This window comes from Prunus dulcis, chromosome 1 (assembly GCF_902201215.1).
Source record: "Prunus dulcis chromosome 1, ALMONDv2, whole genome shotgun sequence".
Lineage (NCBI taxonomy): Eukaryota > Viridiplantae > Streptophyta > Magnoliopsida > Rosales > Rosaceae > Prunus > Prunus dulcis.
The window spans coordinates 41,997,772-42,010,266 of NC_047650.1; the positions used below are offsets into that span (position 1 = coordinate 41,997,772).

A 12,495-nucleotide genomic window follows, 5' to 3' on the forward strand; every position below is an offset into this window, starting at 1 on the left:
TCTTTAGAATGAACATCTGAAGAAAGAATCCATGAAGTGATCTTAACTCTGAGAGTTATTGACAGAGAAAAGAATTGTGATTTTGCTTTTGCAGGATATAACTAGATCATCAAGCACTACATTTACTGGGCCGATACAAGCTTGAATGATACTTGAGAAAAGTTTCTCCCACCTAAGGATGTAAGCAATACTTGTGTTATTTTATGCTTATATACTTATTTGATATTTTATCTTGAAAGGTAACCAAATGGGGAGATAAGTCCTTTCCAAAAGAATGGCTTGTATGTATCCATGAATTATTAATGCAAATTTTACAAATTGCAAGTTGGATACATTGATAATACACTGCACAGATTAAAGTCCCATAAGAACAGAATATGGGTATAGCATTGATCAATATGATGCACGCCTGTTGCGTAGCAAATGATGTGGATTGAAGTCCCGAAAGGACAATCCCTTGACATGTCAATATTGATATTGTGCACGCCTAATGCGTTGCAAATTGTATGGGTTAAAGTCCCAGAAATTAATTGACATGTATATATTAATCTGTGGCATGCCTGCAGCATGCCATATATATGGTTCTAAATGTTCCAACTCCCTAAATGGAGATTATCCACGCCCTACTATAACATAACGCTCCATTGGAGGTTATAATCCACATTCTCACATAATAAAAGCCCCCTGCAGTGGCTTGGGTACCCAAAAGGAAAAGAAATGCTTATAATTGATGCATGCGCATGCACATGAGAATGGTGGGATCATGAATTGATGAATGACAATTTTTGATTTTGAAGTAGCTACTCAAATCATCAATGGGCTGTGTTGATTGGAACCACGTTCAATTATTAAATGTCGACAATATCATTGGCCAAAATGGAATGAGGCAATTCCATTATAGATGAGAATGAACGTGAAAGAACAAACCCACAGTACGAACCCCAAAAGATGTTAATATTGAAAGTTATACTTGGGTGTTCGGAATAAAAGGGAATATACCTACTTTGTATGACACAATGTTTCTGGCAGAAACAAGGAATGTTGGGTTTTCTCCATATTTTTCAAAATTCAATTGTGCCCCCCTTATTGCACATTTACGGAGACCAACATGTTATCTTTAAGGTTTACTAAATGCACAGAGCATATCACCTGATGTGATTCCCTAAAGATGTATAAATAGCTGGGTTAAAGCTATATAATGTGTCATAAAGCTTAATCCCTTTAAACAAAATCCTTGAAAGGATTGAAATTGCATGACACAAGTCCCTGAATGACATATGCCTGAAGCATAAAATCCGTACTCAATACTAATATGCCTAAATTGCCTCAGTGAGTACATTAATATGTTTGCAAACACATTAAAGCTTCTCAAGAGTTCCAGAAATATTTGTCTCGACTGAAAGATCAAGCATTATGCCAACGAGATTATTGCTTATACTAAGAAAGTATTGAAGCATTTTTATGAGGATTATCCGTTGGACACTTTAAGGATTTTCCGGAAGTATATTGGACCGGACATCGTATTTGAGCTCAACTCCATCACTAATCATTTTGGGATGATGTGAGGTATGCGGACTCTGGAAATCTATATGGTCGTTTACTGGACCAAAGTTAGTCATGATGTTTTCAGGGGGAGATATTCATCAGGGGGAGCATGGTATTCATAAAGACTTTCATACACTGTACTCTTTTTCCTTCATCAGGTTTTTATCCCATTGGGTTTTTCCTGGTAAGGTTTTAATGAGGCAGTGTCGCTCAAGATTGACTCACAGAAGCAGTGTCCACTATGACATTCAGACAGATGATCAACAGTATGGCTTCAAGATATTCTATCAAGTATCAGGGGGAGCGTGCCATCAATAAAGACCTTTCCACACTGTACTTTTTTTCCTTCGTCCAGGTTTTTATCCCACTGGGTTTTTCCTGGCAAGGTTTTAACGAGGCAGTGTCGCGCGCATGTCAATATACACAGAATTTTATGTTACGCATGATTATGTACTCTTTTTTCCTTCGACCAGTTTTTGTCCCACTGGGTTTTTACTGGCAAGGTTTTTAACGAGACATATTCCGTATCAGTTGTGGTCTCCAAGGGGGAGTGTTGTAAATTATTTGTGGAGCCCACATATTGAAAGGCTTCGCCTATAAAAACCACACCCCTCTGCTTGTATGCGGGATATAGACTGAAAATGAGAAACCCTTCAATATTGATATCTCTCTCTCAATTTCCTCTTCTCAATTTCCTCTTCTCAATTCTTTGGTTTCACAACAGTTCACAATTTATTGTAAAGTTCGAACTTTTATTGGTCACTTTTGTTTCATATGGGTTCTCTATGTCGGGTCCTGCCCATCTTGCCAAATTGACCCAGAAGACGGCCAAGCCCACCCAATATTGGTGAAAATATAACAAAAATAGAAGGCTGCATCTATCTAACGAAGTAACGTAATATCGCAAGAACAGAGCACTGAAATTCTTCTTCACAGAGAGAGAGAGGGGGAGATCTGTTATCTTCGGTTTTGTTCATCCCCATAAGACACAAGCTATAGCTGAATTTTCCCGAAGACTCCCATTTACATAATATTTCCGAAGTTCAAAGATATGGATCTCAGCCAGGTGAGTTGACTCGGTTCCACATCTAACCCCTCTTCAATTTATTACTTGCTATATCAGATGCTGCAGTTAGAATTACGATTAACATGCTCTTTGATGATTTTCGATTTTCTGTACTATACTTGTATGTATATATGTTTTTAATTTGCATTTTATGTATTGTGGGTTAAATGGTGCGATTACGAGAGTTTTGGGGTATTACCATATCTGGCTTATGGGTTTTGGTTGTTGAGAGGGTTTAAGCGTGCCCATTTGTTTGGTTCCTGAGAAAATAATGGGAAAGACTTGGGAAGTTAACTAACATTTCATTTGGAAATTTGCCATGCTATATATTATTGACGGAAAGACGAAAGGGAGAATTGTTGGAATTTGCTAGACAATGTATATGGTCATCTGTACCTTTTGTTTTTGCAATTTTGTAGATGAAGTATTTCCATTATTACGGTTTTGGCTGAATGGTAGATCTGTGATTTCAGATTCTCTTTAGGTGGATGTTGCTGTTGAAATTTTCTGAGCTTAGTCATTTGTTTGGTTGAGTAGAAAATTGTGAAAACTAAGGGGAGATTATTTAATAATCCATTAAATTGAGCGAGAATTATTATAATCTATATTCTTGTGATTACTTATTTTTACCTAAAGATCAATATGGTACTTAAGATGTCTAGTGTTGTGCAGGTGTTTAGTTCTACTCTGCATAGGATTGGAATTAAATCCAATTCTTGAATATGAAAGGTTTTATAGAAGAGGATCAACAAATAGGAGAAATTTTTTGTTGTTTAGTCACCAGAAGAAAGAGTTCAACTGACTTCTATATTCTTCATTTTTAGAGGAAAATATGTCATAAGGGCATTGTATTTTTTATCATGGCTGCATTATTTTCTTTGAGAAGGACAAAACATCATGGTATGCATAATATGGAAGTTTCTTACCATTAAAACAAAAATATGAACGTTCAGAAGGATGCATGATACCTTTTGCTTTTTTTGCCATTAAACATGAACTTCGGGTCTTATTATGCTGAAGTTGTTTAGTGATTTAGTATAGTAAGTCAGGAGTTCTTTTGAACGGATTCATGTGTCTAAACGAGTTATGATGCTTATTTGGTAGAATTTGAATTGCACTTTTCCATGTAATTAATTCTATTCTCCCTGATTCTCAACAGACGAAGAAGCCACACGCGCCACCAAAGCGCTTCGTGAGGAGCCAAATCCCGGACTCAATCCTACACGACGCGGCTCTTAACGCCGCAGTAGCGCTGCTTCCCTCCAACTACAACTTCGAAGTCCACAAGTGCGTCTGGCGTGTCCGCTCCACCCATGCCTCGCGCGTGGCCCTCCAACTCCCCGAGGGCCTCCTCATGTATTCTCTGGTGCTCTCTGACATCCTCTCTACCTTCGGTGGCGCCTCCCAGTGCTTTGTTCTTGGCGACGCGACCTACGGAGCGTGCTGCATAGATGACCTAGCCGCCAAAGCCCTTGACGCTGACCTCCTCATACACTTTGGCCACAGCTGCCTCGTCCCCCTCCACGTCACCACAATCCCCTGCCTCTATGTCTTTGTTGAAATATCCATTGACGTCTCCCGATTAATCGAGACTGTCCATCTCAGCATCCAAAACCCTCACTCAAAAACCCTTGTCCTCGCCGGGACCATCCAATTCGCCTCTGCAATCCGAGCCGCCAAACCCGAGCTCGAAGCCCGTGGTTTCAAGGTCCTCAACCCACAGTCAAAACCGTTGTCCGCCGGTGAGGTTTTGGGCTGTACAGCCCCCAAAATCGCACGCAATATATGCAGAAACAGCAACCAGGAGGAGGAGGATAAGGAGAGCATCGTGGTTTTTGTGGCGGACGGGCGGTTTCATTTGGAAGCGATTATGATAGCGAATCCAGAGCTTAAGGCTTTTCGGTACGACCCCTATTTGGGGAAGCTGTTTCTGGAGGAATATGATCAAAAGGGAATGAGGGAGTCGAGGAAGAGCGCAATTTTGAAGGCAAAGGAGGCCTCAAATTGGGGTGTGGTGTTGGGGACTTTAGGAAGGCAAGGCAATCCCAGGATTCTACAGAGGCTGGAGAAGAAGATGAGGGAGAAAGGGTTTGCTTATACAGTGGTTTTGATGTCGGAGATTAGTCCTCCGAGAATTGCTCTGTTTGAGGATTCAGTGGATGCTTGGATTCAGATTGCTTGTCCCCGCTTGTCCATTGATTGGGGAGATGCGTTTAAGAAGCCGCTGTTGAATCCGTTTGAGGCTGACATTGCTCTTGGTTTGATTCCTGGTTGGTGGGACAAGACTAAAAAGAATGATGTGGGTTGCTGTGGTTGTGCTAATGGAAATGGGGCCGCGGCTGGAGAGGAAGAAGCTGTTGTTGGGGATTATCCCATGGACTACTATGCTTTGGATGGTGGAGAGTGGAATTCATCTTATGTCAACAAGCCTTCCCGCCCGCTTAGGAGGGATTGTGCATCGGCTACTGCTGCTAACATTGAATAGCTGGTGAGTTTTGCTTTTTGTATATTTGTATTTGTATTAGAGAAAATTTTCTTGTTTTCAATCTCCATTGGTTGGTTCCCTCAATAAAAGAAAAAAAATTACACACATCTTAATTTGAAGTACTACTATTTGCAGTTGGTTTGATGTTCTTGCGGCTGGAGGAAGCTCCTAGGGTCGAGGCAATAGGATTGCAGCCCCAGGATGAGGTTTTCAAACATTCTAAGTGATTGAATGGATTTTTATGAAAGAAAAAAGAAATAGGGTTTTGTGGCCTAATGATGTCTTACAGCCTGATCTCCGATCAAAGGCCAAAATAGCCTATTATTATATTATGATGTATAATATATAACATGCATGTTAAAGGCCACATGGCTTGGAGAGGTGCGGCAAGCCAAGAAAGAAAAGGGGCAGAGTTGGCCTATTACTACATTATAACATATAATATGCATGTTAAGGGCCACATGGCCTGGAGATGTGCGGCAACTCAATCAATTAGTTTAGTGGGGCTTTCTTTCTGGCTCTATGTTGACTTCATTTTGGGTTAAATAGGGTTGCCATCAAACCGACCGATCCAACCACACCGGCTGAATCAAACCATATTTGCTGGTTTGGTTTGACCAAAGAAAGAGAACATAAAAAGATTGCTGCAGAATCTTTGGCCTCACGGATCTTGTTTGCTGTAGAACCTTGAAAGGTCATACAGGAAAGGTATGATACTCACAAATACACGTAATACATATACATCATATGTTTTCTGTGCGGTCTGTGGAGTGTTCTAGTTGTAAAAATGAGCTTCTTTTGAAAGCACATTAGAGGGGTTAATGGACTTGTTGGGCATTGGTAGTTTGAAGTGTACTATTAGGAATAAAAAGCTTTTTAAATCAAATAAAATAAAATTGAGTACGTGAAAATTGTAGTTGAAGATTAGATAACCAATGTGGATTCTATTTTGCTTGGTATCTGCTTGTTTCATGCTTGGTATTGGAAATATCATGATCTCTGGATAAACAGGCTTATAAATCTGTTGTTTTTCTGTTTGCTTCGTATATGTTTGTTAGAATGTAATCTGCTGATATTGACTTGTGTCAAAGATCAGACCATTCAATTATTGTATCATGAAATCTGGTTTCATTACTTCCACCTTTGGTGTGCAGAATGAGGAGAATGATCAAAGCAGCAGAGATAACAGGCTGCTTATTGCTAATATTATTATTATCTTATTATTCTTTTGTATTTCTTGACAAGTTGGGTTTGTATTAACTGTTTAATAGGATGTTTGATGGAATGTTGATGTTTTGAAAGTATGTAGCAGGGTATGGTTGATTTGCAGACAGTATGTAGCGGATATGGTTGCCGCTTCATGGTGATTGAATGCTATTTTGATGCTTATGCTTATGTTGAATGCTATGCTGATACTTGTGAGCAGTTTATGTGTGATTGGATTTTTTATGTTTTGAAAGTATGTGGCACTGGCAAGTTAACAAGTGAAAAAATGGATTTGCATTAGGTACAAACTGCCCGAACTAAACCGACTATTAATTGTTTGATTTGGTTTGGGTTCCATTGTTGTTTTAGGCAAAACCGAATCAAATCAACCCATGGTAATCGGTTCAGTTGTGATTTGAGGGCAAAATGGAACCAAATTGGACTGTGCCCGCCCCAATTGAGTACTATTTATTAACTCTTAAATTTTTTGTCCAGCTCGCAGCTCCCACGTCCCACCCCTTCTTTTTCACCTTCTAGAAACTCAGAACTCTGAAAATTTGTGACTAATAGGAAACTCAATTCAGAAGCACAAGCTTTGGTGGCCATGGCTATGTGTAATCGTCATAAACTCCACACCTCACACCTTGATGACCGTGAATATAAAGATTGCTATGGTTATATCACACAAGCCTTTGACTAGGGGGTTTGTTCACCTCAACTCAGAACTCATGCGTACGGTTGGATGGCCATGCTTATGGGTACTCAATTGATGAGAGTGACCAAAACCCACGAGTTTATGCGCAACATACGCCTTTTCCCTTTAACACTCTTTATCCCATTGAATTTTTCTTGGCAAAGTTGTGAAGAGACAACATTAAGCATTTTCAACGTGTTATGGATGATGGAGACAAAAGTTACACTTTTTACCAAGTGTTTTAAAGAGGCCAGCTATTATTGATGTACAACTATCTAAGCGAGAAGAACTTGTATATCATAGATATAACAATATTTTAACACATCAACCAATAACGTTTTATCATGTGTTATCATGCGTATTATTGTCGTCATGATTCTTGTCCACGATTTTTATTATAAAGTCATAACTTTTATTGGTCACTTTTGTTTAATATGGGTTCTCTATGTCAGGCCCTGCCCATCTTGCCAAATTGACCCAGAAGACGGCCAAGCCCACCCAATATTGGTGAAAATATAATAAAAATAGAAGGCTGCATCTATCTAACGAAGTAACGTAATATCGCAAAAACAGAGCACAGAAATTCTTCTTCAGAGAGAGAGAGAGAGAGAGAGAGAGAGAGAGAGAGAGATCTGTTATCTTCGGTGTTATGTTCATCCCATAAGGCACAGGCTATAGCTTAATTTTCCCAAAGACCCCCATTTAAATAATATTTCCGAAGTTCAAAGATATGGATCTCAGCCAGGTGAGTTGACTCGGTTCCACATCCACCCCCCTTCAATTTATTGCTTGCTATATCAGATGCTGGAATTAGAGATAGAATTAATACACTCTTTGATACGTTTTGTTTTGCTCTGCTATACTTGTATGTTTATATGTTTTTCATTTGCATTTGATGTATGCTGGGTTAAATATTGGGATTACGAGGGTTATTGTGTTAATGCCGGATCTGGATTATGGGTTTTGGTTATTGAGAGGTTTTGAGCTTGCCCATTTGTTTGGTTGGTGAGAAAATAATGGGAAAGGGCTGGAAGTTAACTAACATTTCATTTGGAAATTTGCCATGCTATGTATTGTTGACAGAAAGACGAAAGGGAGAATTCTTGGAATTTAATATACGATTTGCACCTTTTGTTTTTGCATTTTTGGTAGATTAAGTATTTCCATTTTTACAGTTTTGGCTGAATGGTAGATCTGGGATTTCAGATTCTCTTTAGGTGGATGTTGTTGAAATGTTTTGAGCTTAGTCATTTGTTTAGTTGAGGAGAAATTTGTCCAAACTAAGAGGAAATTATCTAGTCGTCAATTAAATTGAGCGAGAATCATTATAATCTATTTGTTGAAAATGAAAGGTTTTATAAAAGAGGAACAACAAATAGGATAAATTTTAGTCACCGGAAGAAAGATTAAACTGACTTCTAAATTCTTCATTTTCAAAGGGGGAAAATATGTCATAAGAGCATTGTATTTCTTATCATGGCTTACATTATTTTCCTTGAGAAGGACAAAGCGTCATGGTATATATAATATGGAAGTTTCTTGTCAGGGAGAAAACATTATGAATGTTCAGTATGATGCATGTAACCTTTCCCGCTTTTATTTTTTCCATTGAACATGAACTTCGGGGCTTATTATGCTGTAGTTGTTTACTAATTTAGTATAGTAAGCCAGGGGTGCTTTTGAAAAAACTCATGTCATGTAATTAATTCTATTCTACTCTCATGTGCAGCCACAAGGGGAAAACTATGCTAACCCAAAGACATGCTTCTTCCATGTTCTTTTCAAGGTCTAGCATCTGAACTTTTGTTGCGTAGCAATTCTCATAAAAAGAAATTGTTATTTACAAATGTTGTGCCTCCTTCACTGTATAACATTATGTTCCTTTTCTTCCACAGGCTGGGGCGTTGGCTTTTTACATACTTTCTGCCCTCTTCTTTGATAACTTTGTCATCATTTTTGTTGTGACTGTTCTTCTTGCTGCTCTTGATTTCTGGGTAGTTAAGAATGTGAGTGGACGCATTTTAGTTGGTTTGAGGTGGTGGAATGAAATAAATGATCTTGGTGAGAGCGTGTGGAAATTTGAGTGCCTTGACCAAGAGGTAGTAACAAAATTTCTGTTATCAGCTTCTCTTCCCTTTTTTACTATGCTCAATTGCTTTAAAGTTATTCTACTACTGGCTCTGCTATCACTTGGCTGTCATCCATGCTAATCCTTCCTTGTTTGGCTTTAGTCATTGGCTCGGATGAACAAAAAAGATTCATGGCTCTTCTGGTGGACACTTTACCTCACGGTAAGAAAATAGGCTTTCAATATAAACTGTGGTGAGACACCAATTTTCGATTGTTCCATATTTCATAAAGATTGAGAAGATACATCAGGTGGTCTATACTGATAACTGATCAATTAAATACGATAGGATGTAGATATTAAAAGTGTTGTGTAACTGAAATGCTTTATAAGCATCTGGATGGATCCACTTGGGAGTTGATGATGATATGGATAATATTCATAACTGAAAAAGTACTTCAGAGTTTGTGTTGCAAGGTCCATTTCTGGTTTCATGTAACTGTAACCTGGAAGATCTGGATGCATGCATACGTGTGTACACATATAGTTGTATTTTTTAGCTGTTTTAAATTCACAAGTTGCTGTTTTTCATTTTTGGGCAGGCTGTTGCATGGATTGTGCTTGGAATATTTTCTCTAATAAAGTTTCAGGCAGATTATCTCCTTGTTGTAGGAGTTTGTTTGACCCTCAGCATTGCAAATATTGTTGGCTTTACCAAATGCCGCAAAGGTACGGAAGCACCAATTTGACTTTGTCATTGTGCATATACAGAAATTCTCTGTGCATGAAACCTGTTCTTCGTTAAAGGGCGGATTTTGTATATATATTGTTGATAATATGTATGGATAACATGTCGGTACATTTTGTGGTTGATATGTTATCCACAGTGATATCGACACCTTATCAATACCATATCTACAGTCCGTCCTTCGATAAAGAATGTATGTCCTGTCCAGAGAAGAACTTTATATATAAAACATGTTTTTGTGTGTCGTGTGTCATTAAAAGGTTGTCTACATAAAATCAGGCATCTCTAGGCCTTCTCACCTTGCATTATGTCAAACTATTTTAATGAGCATTCATTTTGAAATGTGTAGTGTACACCCATTTTGGATAGATAACATGAAAAACAATTCTAGTGCATCAAGTCCAGGTTATGCTAGATGCAAATCTTGCAGCCTCATAAAGTGAAGCAAATCCACAAAGAGAATCTATTAAATAATGATACTTGATCACACCAACAAATTTTAAAACCACAAAACCCAAACATAGAAATCAACAATGAAGCAAACCCGCAAAGAGAATCTATAAGAGAGAAGCATCAAAATGTTTTGATTTCCATGCACAAACATATATACGGGGGATAGAAATTTAATATATAAAAAACGAAGTATGAATGTAAGACTTTTTTATTTCTTGTGCATTAGCTACTAAACTCTCTCTTTATAAGGACTAATTCCTGCAGGTAACATGCATGTTACGCATACAACTGTGAGATAACATTTCAAACATCCTTGCCATTCTGTAGACTACATATACTAATTTTGTTTCCATGTTCGTGATTAAAAACACTTTCGATGTTCCTTCCAGATGCGAAAAAGCAGATCCAACAGTTTGCCTCCCAGACCATTGCCTCCCGGTTCTCATCAACGATTCAATCAGCATTCAGTGTTGTGTGAGTCACGCAAGCAGGAAGATGGAAATAATTTTTGTGGAATGAACTTGTGTAAGAGGCGTGTACATGATCACCATATTGACCGGCGTTAGCCTGGCTTCTTATTGAGCTTCTGTAGGGATACGAAGGTTGCAGATACAAAGTTTTTGTATGGAATGTTTAATATCTCTATTGGCATGTATGATAAATACAGGAATATTCAGATTTGGACCATTAACTTTGGCTTTTTTGCCCTCTTTTTTAAAATCATAATTTGTATTTTATAGGCACATTATTAATGAAAGAGCCCCATGCATCAGAAGATGCGAAAGCAGTGTTTTCTTTAAGGTGCCAAATGCACTGGAACAATGGCTGCCTTCGGTGCCCTTTCCTCAGTTAAACCAAAATACAGTGTTGGTGGCACCTGAATGTTTCAAGAATCAGACCCTAATAACAAACCTAAGTAGAGGTCGATTGGTTGGTTAATCTTGTGTTGGATAAGCAATAGAACAGAGGCATGCCATGGTTGGCAGTGTCCTCTCTCTTTTAGAGAAAACTTGTCTACACCGGGAATGTTACGGTGGTGGTATTTCAAGTCAAACACGTAATGTCATGCACTTTAATTTTGCCATATGACAATGTGTGATTAGCTTGAGATGTCATCATAGTGACAGTTAAAAATGTGACATTTGTATTTGAACTATAGATGAGAAGCCTGTTTTTGTACCTTTAGAACAACACCCTTTACTCTTAATTTTACTACATTAGCAATCATAACTTCAAAGATAGAACTAGTGTCAAGGGGCACAATCCTTAAACTCATTGGTAGGTTTGGTAATGGATGTGTTGTGTGAGGATTATATATGTGTCAAGAATGCTCAACTCAAATTGGACCCGTTTAATAAATGTGTCGTGTTGGGTTGACCCACTAATTTCTCGTGTGGGTTTCGAGTCGTGTATCGGGTTGACCCGCTAAGTAGTAGCAACTAGTAACTAGCGAGGTAAAAATGTAAACCAAAAAAGTTGAAAAAGAAATGGCTATTCAAAGAATTTTTCCATTATCACAATAATGTGAGAATTGGTTATGATGCGCAAAGAAACATGTACAAATATAAATATCAAATGATATATACATGTGAAATTCTACTTCTTTGAAAAACCCCTTGTAGAGACATTATAAATATAAAATGTTGCAGCATATAATCACAAAGTTATCATCAACATGATGGATAAGGCGCTAGAAGAGGAATGGAAGTGGCAAGAGTTTGAATCCCCTTTTGTGTGTGTGCTGAAGTCACCATTTCTATTCATTTTTAGCGCATTGGCTTTAGTGCATTGGTGGGTATCACACAGGTTGACAAGACACGTTTAATAAATGGGTTATATAGGTATTTTAATAGTTGGCGGATTGACTTGAAACCCACCCGTTTATTAAACGGGTCGACCCTAAAAGACCCAAATTTTTATTGTGCATGTTGAACCAACTAATTTCCTGTGTGGGTTTTGAATTGTATATTGGGTCGTATCAGAAATTGCCATCCCTTTCAGGGAATAGTATCAATAAATATATATTTATATTATAACATGTTTTCAAAATGTACTACGTGGCCGTATTACCTTAATTTTTTATAATCACTCGCGAAATTGGACTTTCTATCATACACATACAATTTTAGGGTTTAAAAAAAATTACCCCGAATGTCTTGTGTCGCCATGTAATTATAGGCTCTTTGTGTGCTAGGGTTTTGGGAGAATATTTCTTATTTGATTAGAATTA

The 12,495-nt window shown here is 38.1% G+C and overlaps 2 protein-coding genes across 4 annotated transcripts; both read left to right on the plus strand.

Moving 5' to 3' along the window:
• The first annotated feature begins 2,422 nt into the window (after positions 1–2,422).
• LOC117625971 (2-(3-amino-3-carboxypropyl)histidine synthase subunit 1-like) lies at positions 2,423–6,521 on the plus strand. 3 transcript variants are annotated; one of them, XR_004585474.1, is made up of 4 exons: positions 2,423–2,611; positions 3,771–5,099; positions 5,232–5,804; positions 6,251–6,521. XR_004585474.1 is itself a non-coding variant. In XM_034357582.1 (3 exons), the coding sequence occupies exons 1-2, from the start codon at positions 2,597–2,599 to the stop codon at positions 5,094–5,096; spliced, it is 1,341 nt and encodes a 446-aa protein (XP_034213473.1). In that variant the 5' UTR covers positions 2,423–2,596; the 3' UTR covers positions 5,097–5,099; positions 5,232–6,521. The 3 variants fall into 3 exon arrangements, 1 of the variants encoding a protein (XP_034213473.1); XR_004585475.1 differs by having other exon boundaries at positions 6,409–6,521; XM_034357582.1 differs by having other exon boundaries at positions 5,232–6,521.
• A 1,004-nt stretch (positions 6,522–7,525) lies between these two features.
• Positions 7,526–11,049, plus strand: LOC117625986 (Golgi apparatus membrane protein-like protein ECHIDNA). The gene is made up of 6 exons (XM_034357600.1): positions 7,526–7,741; positions 8,726–8,782; positions 8,892–9,095; positions 9,228–9,287; positions 9,667–9,793; positions 10,655–11,049. The coding sequence occupies exons 1-6, from the start codon at positions 7,727–7,729 to the stop codon at positions 10,741–10,743; spliced, it is 552 nt and encodes a 183-aa protein (XP_034213491.1). The 5' UTR covers positions 7,526–7,726; the 3' UTR covers positions 10,744–11,049.
• Positions 11,050–12,495: the final 1,446 nt, after the last annotated feature.